General features: G+C 39.9%; 1 protein-coding gene across 2 annotated transcripts in view; it reads left to right on the top strand.

Moving 5' to 3' along the window:
* The window catches only part of LOC149074672 (uncharacterized), a 363,805-nt gene that overhangs the window by 39,781 nt on the left and 298,629 nt on the right, over positions 1–25,395 (top strand). Inside the window, exon 5 of one of the 2 annotated variants that reach the window (XM_089247127.1) lies at positions 2,455–2,550. In XM_089247127.1, the coding sequence (XP_089103253.1) occupies positions 2,455–2,550 (96 nt within the window). The remainder of the gene's footprint in view (positions 1–2,454; positions 2,551–25,395) is intronic. The other variant, XM_089247128.1, reaches the window with a different exon arrangement.

Below are 25,395 nucleotides of genomic sequence, written 5' to 3'. Positions count from 1 at the left end.
CCCTAGAGCCACCACAGCAGATGTCATATATCGACAGATATTTTTTACGCACAGGGTTATTTACAACAGGTACTTCCCCATATATGCCAACAGCTCTAAGAGCCCTGGGCATGTCGGTTGTGCCTGCATCTGCTGTGAGGAGATAGCTTTCAAACTTCCAGACACATTCTCTATTTATTCGGCAGAACTGTACGCAATCCTTCAGGCTCTACGTCATATACGACGCAAACGCCACTGACGATGCATCATTTATAGTCTCTCAGTGCATTGCAAGCACTGTGTTCTTTTACTTTGCACACTCATCCATGTATTTATGCCATTTTCCATGAACTGCATCACCTCATCCATCACGGTACCACAGTAAAATTTTACTGGGTACCGGGTCATGTAGGAATACCGGGCAACGAAAAAGCAGACAACGCATCTCGAACAACAACTAACATTGACAATAGCCTTTTGTTACCTGCCAGTGACCACTTCTCAATCCTCCGGGAAGTGATGCATTGCCGCTGGCAGGACCATTGGAACAATCAAATTAATAACAAATTACATGCCATCAAGCCCACACTTGGCCATTGGCGTTCGAGCTGCAGAACGAACCGAAAGGAGGAAGTTCTGCTTGCCCGGTTACGCATAGGACACAGTCGCCTTACACAATCATATTTGTTATTACGAGAGAGTCAACCAGAGTGCCCTCATTGTCAAAGTCTATTGACCATTGCTCATGCTTTTACTTGTTCACATCATCGTCATCATTTTACAACCGCTTTTGGTCAAAGTCATCTTTCACTTCATGACATTTTAAATGACCATAGCGATGCATCTCGCATTTTTAAGTTCATCAAAGCCATTGGATTTTATAACAAATTATAGCTTTTTACAATTCATGTCAGTGTTTTACGTTTCCCATCGCTTTTTATCATGAGCAGTCTTATTTTTTGATATGACAAAGGGACAATTTTTCTTGTTTTTATATAGTCATTTTTTCGGCGCAGTTTGACCAAACTGGTCCTTGCGCCAGCAAATTCAAAATTGAATCCAATCCAACAGGCTTTAGGCTGTATTTAGGCTGTAAAAGCAGAAAAAAACATTTTTAATCTATTAACATGCTATTATGTTGAGAAATTGTTTAAGTAAATAAGGTTTTTTTTTTTTTATATTTTTCTTTTTCTTGCATTTCACTTTTCAATTTAATCATTTCTTTAAATTCTGGGAGAAGCTAATTTTTTTTTCATGGAAACCCTGATTATATTCTGCACTTTTTTTGATATGAAGGATGAATTTTGGTGTTCAAACAGTAGAAATTCTTGCTGCCTAGGTTTTCAGTATGCATGGTGTTTAATTTGAAAAGAGTCTAATATTTTTATTCATCATTTCAGTAATGTATGTTTTAGTAGTGACAGATAAGATACTTCAGAAAAAATTTAAATGGACTTCAATTTGTGAAGCAAATTTATTTAGAATTATTCGTTCCAACCATTTTTGGAAAAACTTAGGGCATTTCACAGAAAAATATATTGCAGATATAGTTAGTTTTTAATTCTGCTTCATTTTCAAAATTTCTGCTTCAAAAATTGAAGTTTGCTCCTCCAAAATGGATGAGGGGTGCTTGCACCCCTGTAAGCTCCTTATTGTACATTTCCAAATTTTTCAGTTCATTACCGGTGTCTGTTTTCCAGTCTTCTGCCATTCTGGTGAATGTCTCTTTAATTTCGTCCTACAAAGACTTTGCATTTGTCTCTGTGAATTGTAGTGCCTGCTTGTCAGTCAACTTTATGTACCGCACTGTATCTGCGTTATTCCTCTCCCACTCAGCGATGGCCTTGTAAACCTTGAAGTTCAGGTTCACTAATCACTCCAGTGATTCTCTTTAAGCTTAGCACAGATTGCATCTTCGTCGACCATATGTGTATATGGCAATTAATTCCGGAATGGGCATCGAGAAACCTTTAAGATCCATTACAACAGCAAAAGGAAAAAGAAATCAATATCATCAGTAGTGTCTTAGTAGTAGATCTCTGCATTCTCAAAAACAAGCAAAAAATGTCCCAACCACCTTCCTCACCCTTCTAAAAATATGGTTTTTGAAACAGTATGACACTTACGGTCATGCCAAACTAAGTCACAGATGATCTCTGTAGATACTAACTTATATTATTGAAAATCGGCTTCAATAGGCATAACACAATTTTTCTATCTAGATACGTGTGCATGCCAATTAACTATTGATATTATTTTTTAGGTTTGGAGTTCTTACGTATGAAATGTTAATGATATTTACCATTTCTCATTTTTTTGTTCAAAAAAATTGTTTTAATAATTATTACTATATTAGCCATCTTTTTGCCAGTTTTCTCAGTATTAGTGTATTGCGTTTGTGTCTGTGTAAAATTTAACATAATGAATATTTCTTATGAGTAAAACATTTGTCTTACATCAATTTCACTGTTCTAGAAGCTGGTTTATTGAATGAAAGTAAACTTCATACTCTATTTGGAACAGAAGCTAAGAATGTTCAGCAGATTTTGATGATTCCTGTTGCTGCCAAATGTGAGTACTTATTTCATGCTGCATGTTTGTTCAACAAAATATGAGAGAGAAGGCAGGCTTTCACGGCCAGAGTTTATAATAAATTTCATACCTTTCGGGCTGTGTTATGCTGTGTTCCAGGCTTCTTTGCAGCAGACTTTTTGTCCACTACTGCAGTGGACATCTTCAGTGCCGTTTTGGACAAGCGAGGAGACAAAACGACCTCCTTGGATGACTGTTGTTCACTGACGCTTTTGCTGGAGATGCGGAAGGATCAACATCATCCTTGTGGTGTTTAGCAAGTGACATGTTGGTGTTGATGGAACGTGGCGGCTCATCAACATCATATAAGAGAATTTAATATGGTCAGAACGTAGAGTAATGTTGATTAACAGTTCAATACCTATTTAATTCATGCATCAATTTTCCATTACAAGTTACCTGATTTCATTAACAGGCTATCACAGTTATTGACAAATGGAGTAAGAATTAAGGTGTCAGTCAAATTTCTTATGAATCAAAAGTATTATGTTTCAAAAAAAGTAGTTGAAAAACCTTTTTTAATGTTGTGGGATTTAGCAACCTATATCCATGTTCATGTTTATGCTGACATAACTTTTGATAATTTCATGGTTTCCCTGCACATTTTTTACAATACAATACTTTATTAGTGAGAAATGTAGAATACAGAGAAAATAGGAGAAAAAAAAAATTACAGAGGAGCCAAATGGCCTTTACTGGTAATTACAATTTGGTATGAATCATATAAATAAATAAATAAAAAGATTATAAAAAAATTAACACAACATGTGCGAAAAGAAAGTACAAAAAAAAAACTAAACATAATATAATGTGATAAGGTCATGGTAGCTGTAGGCATATGGTGATAATATTCCGATTGTAGGAAAAAAAAGGGAAAGTTAATTTAAAATGAAAAGTAGGTCCAAATGTAGTAAGGGAAAAGGAAGAAGTTATAGAGGTGGGAAATATTAATCCTAAAAAACTCTTCAATGTTATTTATTGAATGAATGCCAGGAGCTTGGGTATATGTATATATATGTATCTCTATGAGCATGTACGTATTTATGTGTGTATATATGAATAATATTGTGAAATGAAAAGGTTTATTTATTCCATAGACTCATTATTTATACAAGAAATATCGTTATTCAACAATTTCAGATCTCATAATTCAAATTTTTAGAGTGATAAATTTTTGAAATATTCATATCTTATTACATAACATTTATTAACATAACGTACGGTACTTGGAAAATGGCGGCAAAATATAATTTAATCCTGTGTTTCCCACAGTGGGCGATGGGACTATTCGAAGGGGCGATACCAGCTACAGATGCAATCGGGGCTGCGAATGGGCATAATGGGGCGATGGGAGGACGAGAGGAAAAAATAAGTCAGAGATGCCACTGGACTCTAATTTACCTGGGTCCCACCCAGGTTATTTGGAAAATCTGGGTCCTTATTGAGTGAAAGTGGTCCCTTTGAAAAAAATTTATCTTAAAAAAAAGTTATACCCCCCCCCCCCCCCCATAATTCACTGGTATCTCAATGAATTTTCTTCCAACATGCCCCAGGTCTTTGATCACCTGCTTATATTTCTTCGTTGAGACTGAGCAGTGGGTCATGTTCTGGGTAAGACAAGAAGGTATCTGTGAATCAAGTAATTCATTTCTAAAAACATGTTCTATCCAAAGGTTCATTTACTTTTATTGTCTATTAGTAGGAAAAACTTGCAAAAAGAAGCTCATTAGCATTGAGAATTTAACCTATGGACTTGTAATAAATCTGAAACAAATATACAGTTGATCCCACTTATAACGTTTCTCCAGTTTAGAATTTTTTTCCACTTAGTGCAACTTATTTTCATGGTCCTAACAATAAGTAATTCTCACATTAAGATTTCCTGTTCAAAGTTTTTTCATATTTACAACGTTTTTTATCACGGTTTTTGAGAAACGTTATAAGCAGGATCTACTTTAATTAACAGTTGAAGGCACACATTTATATATTTACTAATAATCAATGTTTAAATTCCCTTTTGATTGATTTTACATTTTGTTAAAAATGTCTTAGCATTTTCAATATTTTCAGATTAAATTTAAAGCAAATCAGATTCTCTCTCTCCTCTCTCAGACACTTATCTTCTCATTCCCTATTCACACTTTGGTTTCCCTGGTAAAATGATTTTATTTTCCTTCCTGATGGTTCACCACTCTGATCTGTCGTCATTTAACTGCCACATATTTTTACACCTGAATATGGGAGCTATGTCAGATATGTGTTAAACTTAACAGTTTGCTTATATGTTTGTGTGCCCAGCATATTTTGTGTTCAGTAGGTGGTGCCATCTATCTACCACCGCAACTAGGTACTTTCTCAAACGGGGCAAGTACACATTTTGGCACACCTATGTAATGTAGAAAAGAAGCAGTTATAAAGGGTGAATTTGGTGCCCTCCTCTCTAGTCCAGAGCCCAGGATACTAGGTCCCCTGTCCCTCCCAGTTGTGGCCCTACATCTATCCTCCAAACTGGTAATGCGTGCATATGAAGTTCAATGTATGCATATTTGTGTTTTAGGTCTGTGTGATCGCCGTGGCAACCAGAAGTTTTTTTCAAAGGAATAGCCAACTCAAAATTTGAAATCTTTAGATAATCACATTTTTAGCCGATTACCATTCGCAAGTTCCAAACACGGATTTTTACCACAAGCAAAATTTGGGGGAGGTTATAAGAGGCCTCTTCCTTCCCCCCCCCCCCAGAGGATCAAAATTTAAAAATATTTTTGTAGAGAATTAAAATATTGGAATAAAATAATTTCTTTTATACTATCTGTGAAGAATCAGATCCTTGTGCCCATGAGCGGAGATACGAGGGGGGGGGGGAAGGGGGGGTCAATGCCTCCCCAGCATCAAAGGTAGAAATGCATATATGAATTTACATCATCACCGTGCTCCCCTAGCAATAATGACCGTGCCCGTCCAAAAGCTGATTCTGCTTACACACCCATGATTTTAGCGATGCAAAACGGTGACTACCGCATAGCAGCTAGATGACAAAACTGTGGATATTCAAGGTTGAGTTTTTACAGATTCGGTTTTTTTTCCACGATATCGGGAAGGTTTTACAATTTGAACGAGCGTTCCAATCCTTTACGATTTTTAAAAAAAATGTGCATTCACAATATTGTAGGAACAAGACGAATTTACGCTGTATAGACGTGGTCTTTCAATGCCGGCTGATAGCCGCGAAAGTAATTTCTTGTATGTAACCGGAAGGGAGAAAATCTGCAGGGTAATAAAAAAAATCCGAAATTTGAAACTTCTGTACAGTCTCCCCTCATTCTGTACATGGCCCAAACCAATCATGGTAAAAACCAAAGATATTCATTAAAAATACATGGGAATAAACGCCAATGAATTTCCGAGTACTTTTAGTGAACATGGTTGATTTTTTTTGTGTTCTATATTAATAGTATTACTCAATGATATAATTATATTATCAATCATATCTCTCTGAAATGATTTTTTATTACATTTTTATGTTTAATTAGCGTGGTTTCATGCGGATTTTTTTCTAATATGTTTGAGCTGAAAGGGTTGAAATTCATTGCAATCTTAATGAGATTTCAGATATGTTCATAAAACAATGGTAAATATTTAGAATAATTATGTTATTCAGAATTATGTGTAGATGAAAACAATGAGGAGAGAGTCAATTGCTATCCCCCCGATGCTTGCCAGTTTTAATCAAGAAAGAAGAGAGACCTGCTCTTGAAATAATGTAAAATTACATTTTCTTAAAATATGGACCTATATAATATCGCAATAACTCTGGCAATTTGAAAAATAAATGGCAACTAGCCGGAGCCCGATTTAGATACAAAGAGGTCCTGGGCAAGGCAGGAATTAGGACCTCTGTGACTTGAGTCCAAATATTTTGTTTACCCAGCCAATATAATGTCGGGATTATATAGGAAATTATCTAAATAAAATATCAGATGTCTTCTTTTTTTTATTCGTTCAGTATCTTCCTTGGAAACTCAATTTTCTCCTATAGAACCACCATTCACACCCGAAATAACATGACAGAAAATAAGGTAATATAACAAAAAATACTTGTGTTTGAGTTTGTTTCAGAATTTACTTGGATAACAAACCAAAAACATCAGGGAATGTCGCACAAGCTCCCAAGATCGATAATTTGAAAGGAGGAACCTCAGAAAAACGAGTAGTAGTTGAATTTTTTGAGAAGTTTCCAGGTAGGGCATCAGAAAAATCACTTGGCCGGGAGGGGGGGTCCACGATGCTCTTAAGACGGCCCTGCCGTGAGTGTCCATTATTGAGAGGTTCTAATGTAACTGAACATTATTCATGTGCGAGACGTTTCAATTCAGTCACAAATCTTTCGACAAAAATCGAAATCGCCTACAGATATTCAAGAGGATTTGAGAACGCTGCTTAGTAAAACCAAGTGACAATCTTGGAAAACATGTATTACTAACACACTTAGAAAACATCTATTAATAATAAAATTATTTTTATTAAAATCAAGTAACAATTGTAGTTTTATGTCTGTTGTGGTGTCCCACGCAGACGACCCCCAAGATTCGGGTCAACAACCTCGAGTGTGTCACGTGATCCAGGGTACTGGAGACGACCGTCTGGAAAACAGAAGCAGCAGAGAGTCACTACACAGGAAAGCGTGAGGTTCGAAATTTCTATGTCTGTCTTCCTTTTTTATTAACCAGGATAATTATTATGTGTCGTCGTAATAAATGTTTATTCCGAAGCTGTGGCTCTGTGTGGTGACTCCGCAGTGGTGACCAGCGACGTTTAGGACCATTAACCATCAAAAAAATTCCTCTTCATTGAAGATTTCATCTCATGCATTTTTGGAAATTTTCTTCTTTCCGAGCCTCCATTATGTCTGTGGTTACAACGACTAGATTCTTCCCTCAAACAGGCCCCTGAAGAACCTCTCGCCCACGCATCATCGTCTGCTCTTCTTCTCTTCTGGTGTGACCTCCTCCTCTCTCGTCTTTTCTTCTTTTTTTCTTCTCTCTCACCTGTTGGAGCTGAGCGATGGCGGAAGAAACTGCTCAAGTTTCGAGGATTGGACTTCGATTACCTCCGTTTTGGAAATCCAATGTCCAACTATGGATTCAACAGTGCAACAGTGCTTTTCAACTCAGTGGAATCACTAACGATGACACGAAGTATGCAGCCTTGGTCTCTTCCTTGGACGGAGAATGCTTGTCTTTAGTCTCAGATCTGATATTAAATCCTCCGGCAATCAACCGCTATCAAACCTTGTCAGATCGCCTCATAAAGGAGTTCGCCGCGACGGAACATCAAAAAGTCAAGGAGGAACTTTTGAACGAGCTACAGCTGGGTGATCAAAAGCCAAGTCAACTGCTGCGAAAGATGAAAGAACTCTCCGGCAACAAAGTCACTGACGAGTTCTTGCGCACCTTGTGGATGCAACGCTTACCGCAAAATATTCAAGCAGTGTTATCAGTTTCCAGTGAGTCATTAGATCAACTTGCTGTCCTAGCCAACAAAGTGACTGAAGTCACTACCCAAAATTACGTGTGTCAAATCCAGCCATCGTCGTTGCAAATGCAGTCAACCCAAGATCGAAACGATTCGTCATCAGCCATCGAAACGCTCACGCAACAAGTGACAGAGCTAACGGCTACGGTGAATCGACTCTCCAGAGGGAGATATCGTAATAACTCCCAACAGCAACTAGCTGGGCGGTCCACATCTCGTTCAAGTCAAACACAGGATATCTGCTTTTATCACTACAAATTCGGTGAGAAAGCCTGCCACTGCCGTCAGCCATGTAAATTCCAGAAAAAAAAAACGATGACCTTCCATCATCGCTGGTATGATGGAATTGTGCAGCAAATCCAGCAGGCTCTTCGTGATTGACAGAGTTACAGGTGACCGTTTCCTTGTTGACTCTGGCAGTGAAGTTTCTGTTATACCGCCTAAGAAAAATTCGTCAGCACTACATCCAAGTTTCCATTTGTTCGCCACTAACAACAGCAAGATTCTTGCCTATGGTTCCACGGTCAAGAAACTGGATTTCAGTCTCCGGAAACCTTTTCCCTGGACATTTCTCCTAGCTGATGTCACTTCACCAATACTTGGCGCTGATTTTCTCAGCAACTTAAACCTAATCGTTGATGTGCGAAACCAACGACTCATCGATTCGCAAACATTATTACGGGTACTTGGATCAATCAAGCCCACAACACAATCTTCCATCACTACCATTGGAGATTCTGAATACAGTGCTTTATTTCAAGAATTCCCGGATGTCTTCAACCCTTCACAGATCGGTAAAACAGTGAAACACGTGACGCGATAGCATATCATCACTCGAGGACCACCTGTGGCTTCCAAGCCTCGACGTCTCAATCCAAAAATTCAACAACAGGTAAAACTGAGTTTGAATTCCTTTTGGAAAAAGCGATTATCCGGCCCTCCAAAAGCCCTTGGAGCTCTCCGTTACATATCGTGCCCAAGGCAGATGGTACTGTATGTCCTGTCTGTGATTATCGTCGTCTATAACAGTGTTACGGAATTTGATTCTTACCCGATACCACATATTCAAGACTTTTCACAAGAATTGCACGGTAAGTCAATTTTTTCTAGACTAGACATCTTCAAGGCATACCATCAAATTTACATTGCCAGAGAAGATATACCAAAAACTGCAATCACAACCCCTTGGGGTTTATTCGAGTATACAAGATTGAGCTTCGGTCTCGTAAATGCTGCTCAAACTTTTATGTGGTTCATTCATGAAGTATTACGAGGTTTACCATTCTGCTATGTATATCTTGATGACATTCTATGCTTTTCTGAAAATGCAGAAGAACACAAAATTCATTTAAAACAAATATTCCAACGTCTTCAACAGTATGGCTTAGTTTTAAATGTGTCAAAATGCATATTTGGTGTTTCTGAGCTTGGATTTCTGGGACATGTGATCAAACCATCTGGTATCACACCTCGCCCAGACAAAGTACAAGCTGTACTCGATTTCAAACAACCGGAAACAATAGAGCAATTGCGTAAATTTTTAGGTCTCATAAATTTTTATCGCCGTTTCCTACCTCATGCAGCTGAGACACAAGCGCCACTGCATGATCTATTGAAAGGTTCTACGAAAAAAAGAAAAGACAAAACAAAAGTTGTGTGGTTGTAACGTATCGGGATCCGATCCCTCTACGTTAATGGTGATCTTGTCGTTATGTGGGAAATTCCTTCTTATTTTAGACCCCAGGGACCTCTCAGTTACCGGAAACCACCCGAGGACCCGCTGGCAAACCGGTAAGGGCCAGAATGTTCGCTTAGTTCGGCAGTCGGCGGGTGGGGTCTTTCGGCTGTCGAACGAGAACGGGCCAGAGGTCGGGCTACTGATGTCCCACATAAATTAATTTCCCTCATGACGACGATGTCGCTATTTTCATGGAGGGATCTGGTCCAGATAATGTATTGTTTGGGCGAGGCTTAGGGGTTTGCCCGGTTAAATATTTTTATTTTTATTAAAGAACCTCCCTGGGGAGTTGTTACAAGTCTCGTTGTACGGAAAATATAGTGTTGTACTCACTTGTTTTCGGCGGGGGGCTGCAGACCTCCGTCGGAACATTTCATTTCTTATTGTCTTGTTGGTATTGTTTACATAATCGAGAGTGTCTGATCAGCTCTCCGGATTGTGTTATGTTGCCAGATTCCAATGTAATAATTCAATTGTAATGTTTATAATATAGTGACGCATGAATATGTAAATCCGATATTTTTGTTGAGGCGAAAAGGCCTTGCGAGGACATGTGGTCCCAAACTTCTTGTGAAATAGGAGTATAAATTCCTCCCTATTTGTCTCTCACATCGCGTTCATCCTTTGTTTGTTCTTTTCAACTGAAGCCCTCTAGTAGGACGGTTCACTGTCTTGCTACCGTATCCATTGGCCTTAGGCTGGGAAACTAAACTGATAATTAGTTAAAATGCAATAGTTTACAGTGTTTGAATTTGTTTCCCGGCAGGTCCGGAATCGAAAACATTGATTAATCTTCACAGTCAAAATTCTTCATTGCTGATGAAAGTGGTCCGGCCCTCAACCGAGAGCCCCCCCCCCCCCCGGAGCTGTTCAAAGTGGTCCGGCCCTCAACCGAGAGGCCCCCTGGAGCTGATCAAGGTGGTCTGGCCCTCAACCGAGAGGCCTCCTGGTACTAATCGAAACAATCCGGCCCTCAACCGAGAGGCTCCCTGGAGCTGATCAAGGTGGTCCGGCCCTCAACGGAGAGGCCTCCTGGTGCTAATCAAAACGATCCGGCTCTCAACCGAGAGACCTTCACTGATACTTGCGAGGAAAAGCTACGTCGAAGTGACTAAGAACATCGGATGTCCGATCAGCATAAAAGTTTGACTGTTGATGATCATCAATTGGTGAGCCAGTATCTTTCTGTTAATGTTAAATAGAGGGCTCCATGTTGTACTAATCTATTGTTAAAATTGACTAACTTTATATTGAATTTAATAAATAATATTTCATGCGAAAGTTTATTTACAATCATTTTCTACTTGTCGTTTGCCACCTTATTACTGGATATTTCGAACCGGTCAAGCAACTCCCATAAGGGACATTGCAATTTTGGGGGCTCGACCGGGATCAGTAAATGTGGCAAACTGCGGGTGAAAAGTACTTTCGCTTAAATTTTTTTTTTTTGAAATTTAACATTGATTTTAGAAATGAATCCGAATAATCATAGTACGCCTAGAAATTTAGGTGATGATGTACGTGTACAAATTGAACCGGAACCAAGTGGTTCACAATTGGATAGTGGTTCACAAATGAACTTTACTTATCCAGCGATGCCAAATCCTTATAACGAGACGCATGTAATACTTCCCCGGCATTACCTTTAAATCCTGCAAATGCTTTGGTTCCACTGACCCAACGTAGTAGCCTTATATTTTCAGGTAGTGGAGAAAACGTTAGAAGTTTTTTATTAAAATGTGAATCTTATTTTAATCTTTACAATGTTCCCAATAGATCGAGTTAGTTGTAAGCATGTTTGAAGGTCGTGCTCAGGCCTGGTGGCAAACGATAGGCAGGTACGAATGGGAAAAGTGGGGCCCCCATAATTCGTGGGAAAGTTTCAAGGGCTTGTTATTACAAACATTTTCAAGGTATCATACCAGGGTTGAATTAGCTCGTAGCTCTGGAAAGTTTTCGACGGGTTCGTACCTTGATTTCGTATTGCATAAGTTAGATCTTTTTCAGTCGTTCGATTTAACCGTTCCGGAGTCGGACAAAATTGAACTTATAATGTCACAATTACCCTATAATGTGAGGACATTTTTGGAAGTTAGGAAGCCTAATTCTTTGCAACAATTGTTTGTAATGTTGGATCAATTTCTTGCAACGCGTGAAAATGTTCAAATTGAATCTCGTAAAAATTTTGAATCTTGTTAAAATTGTGTTAAAAAATTTCAACCTGAAATTAGAAAAAATTGTATGGGACCTACACAAAATGTAATACAGCCTTCAAGACGGCCTTTTAGGACAAATAATTTTTTTCGACAAGTTACCTGTTGTGGTCAAATCTGCCATATTGTAAGAAATTGTAAATCAAGTGGGGAATCAGGGAAACTAGACCTGGGGTACATGAGAAGGGGTAGTGTATCCATGGGTAAAAAGACCCCTAGTAAAAAATTTAATTTTCTTAATCCAGTTGTGAGAGTTAACAACAAAATTTTGACAGCAAAAATTGATACCGGTGCCGATTGTTCTGCGATCAGTTTCGATCTGGCTCGGCAGGTTGGTTCACCTACTAATCAAGTTAGACACTATCACGGTAATAGATTTCAGTTGGCATCCGGTGAGTACTGTCAGCCTGTGGGGGTTCTTCTGGCCCAAGTGGAGATACGAAACAGTGTCGTGCACACAGATCTGATAGTGCTCGCCAGGGTCCCATTTGGGATCTTGATCGGCAGTGATATTTTGAGTAAAAATGAAATTATAGTTGACTTCAAAAACTTTGAACTTAAAGGAGGATTGTTATCATATAAAGGTGATGTTGATCAGGAAAAAATGCAAAATTTAGTAAGTAAATCGGAATTTGATTCCGATCAGAAAAAAAGTTTGTGCGAATTGTTAAAACAATTTCCGAATTTGTTCAGAAACACTTCCGGTGCAACAGAGATGCACCATCAAGAGCAGGTGCAACAGATGCTCTGTGATGACGTCATTGAGCCTGCCTCCACAAACTGGGCTTCCCCGTGTTTTTTAATCAAAAAGAAAACGGGTGATTGGCGATTTGCCGTGGACTATAAAAAGGTGAATAAAATTACGGTGCCCAATCGGTACCCTTTGCCTTTCATCGATCAAATTCTACAACGAGTGCGTGACGCACGATTCGTCTCTACGTTCGATCTGGCCTCAGGGTATTGGCAAGTTCCAGTGCGGCTAGAGGATCGGGACAAAACGGCATTCATAACCGATTCTGGAATGTACCGATTTAAGGTAATGCCCTTTGGACTCAACAATGCCCCGGCCATGTTCCAATGCATGATGACTACAATCCTGTGTCATCTAGTCGGTAAGTGTGCCGATTTTTATTTGGATGACATTGTCGTTTACAGTTCGAATTTTGAGGACCTACAAACAGTACAAATATTCAGTCACGACACATCACTCACTTCACTTCTGAGATATAGATGGCAGCACTGAAAAATCATACACAACACTAGATACGCACTCAGACTGTTAGGTAACGCACAATTACACTTCCGGCACAACTCACTAGGTAGAAAATTGCCTATGGTGATAGACCTGAGTTGTGCTCGTCTAAAAAAAAAGAAGTTCGAATTTTGAGGAACATTTACAGAACTTGAAAACAGTATTTTTGTGTTTGGAAAAAGCAGGCTTAACTCTTAAGCCAGACAAATGTAATCTCTATAAAAAAAATTTGGAGTATCTAGGTCTTTGTTTGACCAAAGAAGGATGGCACGTAAAACAGAGCCAAACCGATGCCATTTTGAGTTTTTCTAGGCCTAAAACAGTAAAACAGGTGCAACGTTTTCTGGGACTCTGCGGGTGGTACCGGCAATTTGTTCCCCATTTTGGTGATGTCGCTAACCCCCTTTACAGCCTGACAAAAAAAGGGCAAAAGTTCAAATAGGACAAAATACACCAACAGGCGTTCGAAAAATTAAAACATCTCTTGTCTTGTACTCCCGTTCTAACCACAAGAAAAAAAGATTGTGCTTTAAAAATTTACACAGATGCCTCAGGAATGGGGCTTGAAGCCATTTTGTAGCAAGTTGAGCCTGACGGGAAAAAGCCGTTAGCCTATGCCAGTCGTACCTTGAATTCAGCAGAAAAAAATTATTCTGTTACAGAACAGGAGGGACTTGCTGTTATATGGGCGTGTAATAAATTTCGATCCTGGTTTTCAGGAGAACCTGTTACTGTAGTAACGGATCACAGGGCAGTCGCCTGGTATTTTGAAGCCAAACAATTGAAGGGGAGGTTAAGCCAATGGGCTCAATTACTACAGGAATATCCTTTAAAGTTTCAATATAGAAAAGGTTCAACCATGCAGGCCCCTGATGCCCTGTCCAGAATGCCCGCTGTTGTCACCGTCGAAACTGATTTTGAGGAAAATATTGATAATAAATTGTATTTGTTGTCGTTTTTGGATTTACCCGAGTTAATTGTTCAACAGAAAAAAAATTACCAAGATATTATACAGTATTTTAATGATAAATCTGTCGGAAGACAAAAAATTGATGAAAAAATTGAAAAGTATTACTTTTTTGATAATCAAAAATTGTTTTTTAGATTCAGGAATAAAAAATTGCTAGTAATTCCTCCACCATGTAGAGAGAAATTTTTGACTGAAATGCACATGCATCCCATTTCAGGTCACATGGGAGTCAATAAAACTCTTCAGCGATGCCGACAGCGCGCGTTCTGGCCCGGTATGCGTAAAGATATAAAAAAATTTGTCCTGTCCTGTAAAAAATGCCAAACATGCAAATTTGACAATACGAGGCAATGGGGAGGCATGGTGTCAACCTCTGTTAATCATCCAGGAGAAATGGTTGGGATTGACACCATGGGTCCCTTTCCCGTTTCTTCCAGAGGAAACGTGCATCTGTTAGTCGTCGTCGATTATTTCACAAAGTGGGTAGAGTTGTTTCCACTAAGACGAATTACGACAAGTGCAGTTGCTAAAAAGTTTGTTTATGAGTACTGCATGAGATATGGCTTTCCTAAAAGATTAGTTTCCGATAATGGTTCTTGTTTTATATCAAACCTTATGAGGGAAACTTGTAAAGTTCTCCAGGTCAAGCAAAGATTCACAACCCCCTATCATCCTCAATCAAACCTTACCGAGAGATTTAATAAGACAATTAAACAGATGATCTCCTGTTATGTTGGTGATAAACATAAAGACTGGGACAAAAATTTAACCTTTTTTGGTCTTGCTATTAGGTCGGTTCCCTCGGAAACTACGGGTCAGTCGCCAGCTAAATTATTTCTTGGTAGAGAATTAGTTTTACCATTTGACTGGGCTATGGACATACCGGTTTGGGAAAGGGTGAGTTTGCCCGAAAACTTACTTAAGCAAGTTAAGGAAAATGTCAAAAAACAACAAAGGCGACAAAAAAGATATTATGACAAAAAAAGATTATTGCACACTTTTAATCAGGATGATTTGGTATTAAGGAGAACACATTTCTGTTCTAGTGCGCAGGGCTATGGCAAAGTTGAAACCACGATGGGATGGCCCGTGTAGGGTCCTGGAAAAAATTTCACCTGTTGTCTATCTGATAGTTGATTTGTCCAATGATAATGTTTATAAAGTCAATGCTTGTGACTTGAAAAAATTCGTTAGTAGTGACCAAATCGTTCCTGAAACTGTCCCGCAGTCACCTGAGAGTAGAGATGTCCTTGAACAGCACACTTCCAGTAATACGAGTCGACGTCATGTTTCACAAGCTCCCTTAAATAGTGCTAACTGCACTAACGTCCTTTAACCGGCAAAATCCCGAGGAAGACACCACTCCTAAGTTGGTAAAAACGAATTTCATTAAATCTTCCTCCGGTTACTCTAGGTTTTTGGTTCCGATTCAGAGAGGGTGGCAAAGGGTTCTCGTTAAGAGGAAAAAATAACCTCGAATAGACGTCTATTATTACTCTCCCGAGGGGACTAAATTCAGAAGCAGTGTTGAAATTTCGCGATACTTACAAAATCAGGATACTGATTTGGCTGTCTAAATTTTCTTTTAACAGAAAATTTAATATACCAGGTGATATGTTAGCATAGGGTTTTATTTGTAATTATGTAATTTAGCTTGTTTTTTTTTTTCCCCCTTCTAACCTATAGAATTTTTTTTTTGGGAAAAATTCTTCCGTGGTGATGGGGAATGTAACGTATCGGGATCCGATCCCTCTACGTTAATGGTGATCTTGTCGTTATGTGGGAAATTCCTTCTTATTTTAGACCCCAGGGACCTCTCAGTTACCGGAAACCACCCGAGGACCCGCTGGCAAACCGGTAAGGGCCAGAATGTTCGCTTAGTTCGGCAGTCGGCGGGTGGGGTCTTTCGGCTGTCGAACGAGAACGGGCCAGAGGTCGGGCTACTGATGTCCCACATAAATTAATTTCCCTCATGACGACGATGTCGCTATTTTCATGGAGGGATCTGGTCCAGATAATGTATAGTTTGGGCGAGGCTTAGGGGTTTGCCCGGTTAAATATTTTTATTTTTATTAAAGAACCTCCCTGGGGAGTTGTTACAAGTCTCGTTGTACGGAAAATATAGTGTTGTACTCACTTGTTTTCGGCGGGGGGCTGCAGACCTCCGTCGTCCACTTGTCGTTTGCCACCTTATTACTGGATATTTTGAACCAGGCAAGCAACTCCCCTAAGGGATGTTGCATGGTCTACATCAACTTCGAAAGCATTTGAAGATTGCAAAAAGTTACTAGCTGATGCCGCATTGCTGGCACATCCATCCCCGTCTGCCCAATTAGCTCTACACATAGATGCTTCCCACTATGCTATAGGTGGTGCACTGCACCAGGTGACGGATAATGGTTTTCAACCGCTAGGTTTTTTCTCACGCAAACTTTCAACCACCGAAACACGATATAGCGCATACGATGGAGAACTTCTTGCCGCATATTCTTCCATAAAATTTTTCAGATACATGCTTGAATCTTGTGAGTTTATACTTTTCAGTGACCATAAACCACTGTGCTATGCGTTTTGACAAAAAAGTGAAAAATGCTCACCTGGACAGCTAAGGCATTTAGATTATATATCGCAGTTCACAACGAACATTTGTCATATTCCTGGGGGGTGTAATGTGATAAGCCTCCACGTGGTGCACCCTGGGTAACGCCAAATCTATCACACGTCATTATCATCACTTATTTGTGCTCATATCCTTCACCTTCAATAGCCCAGATTACATGTTCATTTCTACCCATCTTGCAGTACTTGTCTTGCGTCTCTTTTTGTCCTGTTCTCGTCTTTTATGTATCACCCCTCATTGTGGGCCCCGCTTAGGCGGGGAGGGGTCCTCCCAGACGGGGCATTGCTTCTAGCGTATGCTCTGTCTGGGACGCTGTCTACCTGCGTGGTTGCCGTGCGTGGAGACCCGTAAGGCTGGAGATGGGGATCCTGGTTAGCCTGATGCGCTAGCTTTGGCCTCGGATTCAGCTGAAACGGGAGGCTTGGATTAGCCCCGTCCAGGTCAATCGGCTGTGGTCGCCTCGGTGGCTGAAGGGGTTACACTACTGTGCAGGTAGAGGGGCCGGACATCGTTGAGGTTTGTTGGTGCTGCCTCACGACGATCTTGGATCTTGAACGTGTCTGCTCGCCTGTTTCGGTGGTGTATAGCTCCCACCTAACCTGACGTTGCTACTAACCTTCATTGGTTACATGTGCGCGTCCCCTCGTAGCTCCATGGTGGGCATGGTGGGTGGGAGTGGAACAATACTCATTTAAATATGGGAAAATAATCAAAATGCATCAAAACGTCAAAGAACAGCTTCAAATCAAACACATGTCAATGTAACTGCTTCAACTCCATCAACTGTCTCATTTTTCTTTCTGCACTCTTCATATACCGAAAAACAGCTGTCAAAAGTATCACCATTTCTAATAGATAAAGCTCTCTACGGCACAGTAGGTACTTTAAAATCAGTGAAGGCTCTTCGTTCAGGAGACCTACTGATCGAAACTAACACACCTAAGCAAGCCGAACTTGTTCAGAAGCTCACATCTCTCGGGGACATTCCAATAACAGTCAAAATCCATCCCACATTGAATTATTCATGTGGTGTTATTTCAGATTCTAACTTAATTAACATGGATGAAGAAGAACTAACACAAGAGCTGGTGTCTCAAGGCGTAACATCTGCCAAACATATTATGAGCCGCAAAGATGAGAATCCAGCTCCAACACATAATATAATTCTCGCATTCTCTTCACCAACGTTGCCGAAAGATATCAAAATAGGTTATTATAACCTCAAAATCCGACCATACATTCCTAACCCTGTTCGATGCTTCAACTGCCAAAAATACGGTCACTCACGAATGGCCATAATTCACCATTCAAGTGCGTCAATTGCGGTGGCGACCACCCCACTGCGACATCCCAGCATAATTACCCAGGGTTCTGGTCTGGCGAAATTGGTGCAATCGATACACAAAGGAGAGAGACAAATGATTTCAAAGAAATTTCTAGTTTTAACAAAAGTAAATTTATTAATTCTTTAACAATTAAATAAATTAGGAATAACAGAACTATTTCTCAAATACCGTACATCAATGCAAGTCCGTTGTCTCATCAATCTAGTCCGGCTGCAGGGATTAGGCGATCTTTATCGGATCACACGTGTCGTGACGTCATCGACCTTGGAGGAAGGTCACGATCCGAGACGAAACCTCACGTGGTGGGAAGAGCTGCAAACAACGGCCGAGATGACGATCGGAAGCAATGATCGATGCGGAACCATTCATCGACCTTTTCAGAAGGTCACGACCCGAAGCGGGAAGAGCTGCAATCTCAACGATCGGAAGCGATGCGGAATCATAAGACGGACGGATGAACGATGACAGAAACGACAACGATTGACTAGAGATGTGGCATGATGGGTCCGGAACCAGCCGGCGATGTAATAGCAACAGAGAGACGAATTATTTCATACTTCAGATGACTCACCCAAAGGCGACCACCTTCACCTAAAGTGATGTATCTCGAGTTGAAAGGCGGGAACAAATGCGGCTAATCCAAAGTGGCGGCGGGAATTTATACCTATAAAAGGAAATACGGAACGATCCAACTCCTGGGACCGACCATCTCAGAAAAATACACACCAGAGCACAGCCAATAGGAAAATACATCGTCTAATTTACATAATTAAATGACAATAGATTTTTTATAGGAACTTTTACAAAAATAAGAATGGCAACAATAAATTAAAATGGCGATGTGATCAAGATCGCACATTTTACCAGAATATGAACAATGAAAATATCACAGACTAATTGAATTAACCGTGCACGGTTATAAAAGGTAAGATAACATAAATTCTATTAAAGATTATACAATTACAACTATATAAACATGTTTCAAAAATAAGAGATAGAGGCAGGTTTGACAAATTCCCCAAAGGTTCCCAACTATTGTTACATTCTCCCTCTGACCAAGAAAAGAAAAATTCAAAAACATTTGAATTTTTCGTACAATGGGAGATAAAGGAAAAGAAAGAAAAAATTATATATGTTGGTTCAGACATCGTACACCACCACAGTGACAAACTCAAACCTTGTAAAATCATGTACAAAAGTTAATATAATGCTACATTACAAAAGTGTATAAACATATGCAGAATTTTTTTTTTTCAGGAACTTTTATTCCCTACAGTACGACGAATATCCCCTTGTATAAATTTATTACCATTAAAACAAAAATTCTCACTAGTGAGCCCTTGGAGATCCCCGTATTTGAGCACCTCAACCATGCTCCTAAATCTAGTACCATCTGGGGCATAATAATAGACGTCCGTCCGAGGTCCAATTCTCCTTTTGACCAATACTCTCTGCCAACCTTGACGAAGAGGGACAATGAGCTTTGAAAAACTAGTTCCCGATTGGCGTGAAGGAAGGACCTTAGGAACGGTTTCATCAACTGAAGTACCTAATTGGACAACATTATTTGGAACTTGATTATCCTCAGCAATATTCAAAACATGTTCACTGTTATAAGGACTTTGATCATGAGAATCCTCAGCCACAGAGACCTCCAATGCCCGACTGGAATCATTCAAATTACTTTCATTTCCAATAAATTGTTTCAAATTACAAATATTAAATTTTCCTTTACAATTATTATCGAAGTCCCTAACCAGACATACTACAGGAGAGAGTTTTTTATAGATTTCAAAAGGACCCTCCCACCTGGGCATTAGCTTACCCACTATATTATCCTAGGCTCTTGACCTGAAGTGAGTGCGAACCAAGACATGATCACCCACCGAAAACTCGTGCTGAAACCTTCTCTTGTCATAATAATATCTCTGACGGACTTGCTGAACCAACTCTTCGGGTACACTGGCCCTATCCCATATGGGGGGGGTCCAGAGCCCAATCGAAGGGTAAGGCGACTTCTCGACCCAAAAATAACTTTGAAGGTGTCAGCCCGGTAGTTTCGGATGGTGCGCTCCTTAATGCTAGACCAAAAAAAGCCAAGTTCTTGTCCCAGGCCCTATGGTTACGGTCTACAAAACAAGAAATCATTTGTTTCAGTGTCCTATTGACACGTTCGGTCAGATTAGACTGAGGGTGATAAGGGGTTATGAACCTTTGGTTAATCTGTAAAACCTTACATGTTTCTTTCATGAGATTTGCCACAAAGCATGGCCCATTATCAGAGACTAAATTCTTGGGAAACCCATACCTCATGCAATATTCGAAAACAAATTTTTTGCTTACAGCGCTGGCCGTTATCCTACGGAGAGGGAACATTTCCACCCACTTGGTGTAATAATCCACAATCACCAACAAGTGAATATTCCCCTTGGAGGATATGGGAAATGGACCCATAGTATCAACTCCAACTATTTCTCCAGGACAACCAGCCGTGCTTGACATCATGTGGCCCCATTTCCTTTTGTTATCGAATTTGCATTTTTGACAAACCGGACAACCCAAAACATATTTTTTCACATCCCCACGGATACCAGGCCAGTACCCTCTCTGAAGACATCTTTGATAAGTCTTCGCCACTCCCATGTGACCTCCTATGGGATGATCATGCATTTCAACCAAAAATTTTTTTCTACAAGTCAAAGGTATCACCAGTAACTTTTTACCTTTATGCTTAAAATATAATTTTTCATTGTCTAATTCATAATATAATTCAATTTTCTCATTGGGAGAGTAATCACCAAATGCCTTATCATGAAAATATTGTATAATATCCTTTCTTTCATCCTGTTGTCCTTCTATAACATCAGGTAGTTTCAACAGGGAAAACAACCATAATTTTCCATCCAGATTTTCCTCAAAATCTATTTCATTAACGACTGATACCGGCATACGGGACAGAGCATCAGGAGCCTCCATAGAAGAACCCTTCCTGTACTCGAAACGAAGAGGAAACTCCTGCAGTATCTGGGCCCACCTGCTAAGTCTTCCCTTCAACTGTTTTGCATCGAAAAACCATGCGACAGTCCGTCACAATAGTCACAGGATCCCCGGAAAACCAGCCACGAAATTTAGAACAGGCCCAAACCACCGCAAGGCCCTCCTGCTCCGAGACAGAATAGTTCCTCTCAGCGGAATTCAAGGAACGGTTGGCAAAAGCCAAAGGTTTCTCACCGTCCGACTCCACTTGTTGGAGGACAGTTCCTAAGCCCACCCCGGAAGCATCGGTATATATCTTCAAGGGACAACTTAATTTTCTTGTCGAGAGTACCGGTGGGGAACACAAGGCTTCCTTTAACCTTTCAAAGGCATATTGGTGCTCACTGCCCCAATTATATTTACTTTTTTTCTTAGTAAGTTGATAGAGTGGTTGGGCAATGTCACTGAAGTGGGGAACAAACTGTCTGTACCAACTGCACAAACCAAGAAATCTTTGTAATTGTTTAATATTACGAGGCCTTGCAAACCGCAGCACAACCTCAGTCTGACAAGGTCTTACATGCCAACCATCTCTTGACAAGTTCAACCCTAAAAACTCCAAATTTTTCTTAAACAGGGTACATTTCTCAGGTTTCAATGTTAAACCTGCTTTAGTTAAACATGAAAATACTTCTTCCAAATTTTTAATATGTTCATGAAATGTCGGACTATAGACGACTATATCATCAAGATAGAACTCGGCACATTTCCCTACTAGGTGTCCGAGGACGATTGTCATCATACGTTGAAAAGTTGCCGGAGCATTATTCAAGCCGAAGGGCATGACTTTGAACCTATACATGCCTTAATCCGTGACGAATGAAGTCTTGTCACGATCTTCGAGCTTGACCGGCACCTGCCAATAGCCAGAGGCTAAATCAAACGTAGAGACATACGCGGCATCGCCTATCCTTTGTAATATTTGTTTAATAGAAGGTAACGGATATCGATCCGGAGCGGTAATTTTGTTTACTTTCTTGTAATCGACCACGAATTTCCAGTCCCCCGTTTTCTTCTTCATCAGAAAACACGGAGAACTCCAGTCGGTGGAAGCCGGTTCTATGATGTCGTCCTCTAACATCTGTTTAACCTGGTCTTCCACCAACTGTTTCTTCCACCGGGGGAGTGGAAAGGGCGGTCGAAATACAGGACTACCTTGCGTACAAATTTTATGTTCAATGACCTGAGTTTTACCAGGCCTATCACGAAATAAGTCCTCAAATTTTGACAACCTTTTTTTTAATTCATTTTTTTGTTCAAAAGAAAATTCAGAATTTTCGAATAATGCATTAAATTTTTCCTTATCAATTTTGCCACGATAGCGTTGGAGACCGCCCTTCAATTCGTTATGTTTGAAATCTACTATAATTTCTGCTGAGGTTAAAATATCTTTCCCGATCAGAAACTCAAACGGAGCTCCAGTGAGCACTATCAACTCCGCGTCTACCACACTATTTAGTATTTCGACCCGAGCCCTGATGACTCCCACGGGTCGACAGAACTCAGCGGAGGCCAGTTGAAAGTCCCTTCCAGAATAAGACATAATAGCATTCTCATTTCGAGAAACTTTACACGCTAAGTCTAAGCTGATTACAGAACTATCTGCACCAGTGTCGATGTTTGCTCGCACATAAGCATTATTCACCTTGACTACAGGTCTTAAAAATTTTTGACGAGAGGATTTAGAGCCAGAGGACACACACCTCCCCTTCATGTATCCCCAGACTCGTTTCCCTGTGCCTGTGCATTCAAGGGACAGTTTCGGTGGACGTGACCAACTTGGCGACAATTATAGCAGACTAAAGGACGCATAACTCTAGTACGAGGGCGCGTTTCAAAATTTTGTTGATTACTACCGTGTAAGGTCTCACTGCGTTGTGGGGTGATTTGCAAGGCAGTATACTGATCTAAAAGTACAAACAAATTTTGTAAGGACTCAGGTCTCCTTACTTCCAAAAAATTTTTAACATGACTAGGTAATAATTGTTTAACTATAAGTTCTAATTTATCCACAACAGAAATGGATGGATCATAATTTTGAAACAAATCCAACTTGTACAACACAAAGTCCAAATAAGAGCCTTTTACATACATCTGAGAGAATAGGGCCTGCGCAATTTCCATGCGAGTGTGAAATGGTGAAAAAGTCTGAAGTAGTAATTTTTTGAACCCATTCCAAGGGTCTAAATCATGAATTTTTCTCCATTCTTCAATTCCAATATTTTTCCACCACGATCTAGCCCTTCCCTCAAAAGCACTAGCGACAAGTTCCACTTTATTGGGAACATGATATAAAGAAAAATAAGTTTCACATTTATCCAAAAATATATTAATACCAGCATCCTGGCCATTAAAGGTTAAATTACCACTCCTTTGAAATGGAGGGATTAATGAGTTATCTAAATTCAAGGGAACCGGAGCGGAAGATGCCAAACAAGTCCCGCCTCTATTCACATTCAAACTTTCTGAATGGCCAACTTCTGGCTCAATCTGAACAAAATGACTATCAGAGTCACGATAATTAGAAGTCCCAGGCGTACTGGTGTACACATTCCTATCCATAATTTGAAATTTGATTTTTAGTTACTAAAAAAAAAAATTTTTTTTTTTTTGAAAAAATTCGTAGATCTCCGAAAATGTACCAAATTGCTCACAAATATCAAATTACCAGATCCGAGGTCGAGCCCCCAAATTTATATGCGACATCCCAGCATAATTACCCAGGATTCTGGTCTGGCGAAATCGATGCAATCGATACACAAAGGAGAGAAAGAAATGATTTCAAAGAAATTTCTAGTTTTAACAAAAGTAAATTTATTAATTCTTTAACAATTAAATAAATTATTAATAACAGAACTATTTCTCAAATACCGTACATCAATGCAAGTCCGTTGTCTCATCAATCTAGTCCGGCTGAAGGGATTAGGCGATCTTTATCGGATCACACGTGTCGTGACGTCATTGACCTTGGAGGAAGGTCACGATCCGAGACGAAACCTCACGTGGCGGGAAGAGCTGCAAACAACGGCCGAGATGACGATCGGAAGCAATGATCGATGCGGAACGATTTCATCGACCTTGTCAGAAGGTCACGACCCGAAGCGGGAAGAGCTGCAATCTCAACGATCGGAAGCGATGCGGAATCATAAGACGGACGGATGAACGATGACAGAAACGACAACGATTGACTAGAGATGTGGCATGATGGGTCCGGAACCAGCCGGCGATGTAATAGCAACAGAGAGACGAATTATTTCATACTTCAGATGACTCACCCAAAGGCGACCACCTTCACCTAAAGTGATGTATCTCGAGTTGAAAGGCGGGAACAAATGCGGCTAATCCAAAGTGGCGGCGGGAATTTATACCTATAAAAGGAAATACGGAACGATCCAACTCCTGGGACCGACCATCTCAGAAAAATACACACCAGAGCACAGCCAATAGGAAAATACATCGTCTAATTTACATAATTAAATGACAATAGATTTTTTATAGGAACTTTTACAAAAATAAGAATGGCAACAATAAATTAAAATGGCGATGTGATCAAGATCGCACATTTTACCAGAATATGAACAATGAAAATATCACAGACTAATTGAATTAACCGTGCACGGTTATAAAAGGTAAGATAACATAAATTCTATTAAAGATTATACAATTACAACTATATAAACATGTTTCAAAAATAAGAGATAGAGGCAGGTTTGACAAATTCCCCAAAGGTTCCCAACTATTGTTACACCACATTTGACAGAAAGTGTCCGAAATGGAATGAAGAAAAAGAGATCCAGAAGATCAAGGTCCTTAATAACATCTCATATAGGGAAGCACGCCGTCACATAATCTCTAACCAAACTCCAATAGGCACTAGATCATACTCTAATATGGTAACAAATCCATCGTCAGCTAAAACGACTAACAATATCGCCAAAGCATCTGTAACAACTCAGACTGAACTAATAGCTGGCACATCAACTCAAACATCATCATCTAACCAACTGTGCAATAGTTGTGGCTGCTGTTGCTTTGCTGGATTCCGGAGGGAGTCCACTACCTCCGAAGAAGAAGCAGGAAAAGCAACAGCGGTCACATTCAAAAAACCTACTGGTAC

Source organism: Pholcus phalangioides, unplaced genomic scaffold, assembly GCF_987345545.1.
Source record: "Pholcus phalangioides strain wild (caught in Gottingen) unplaced genomic scaffold, Ppha-v1.0 ptg000017l_1, whole genome shotgun sequence".
NCBI classification, from domain to species: Eukaryota; Metazoa; Arthropoda; class Arachnida; order Araneae; family Pholcidae; genus Pholcus; species Pholcus phalangioides.
The sequence above is the reverse complement of the archived record's forward strand: the minus strand, read 5'-3'. Positions and strand labels throughout refer to the sequence as shown.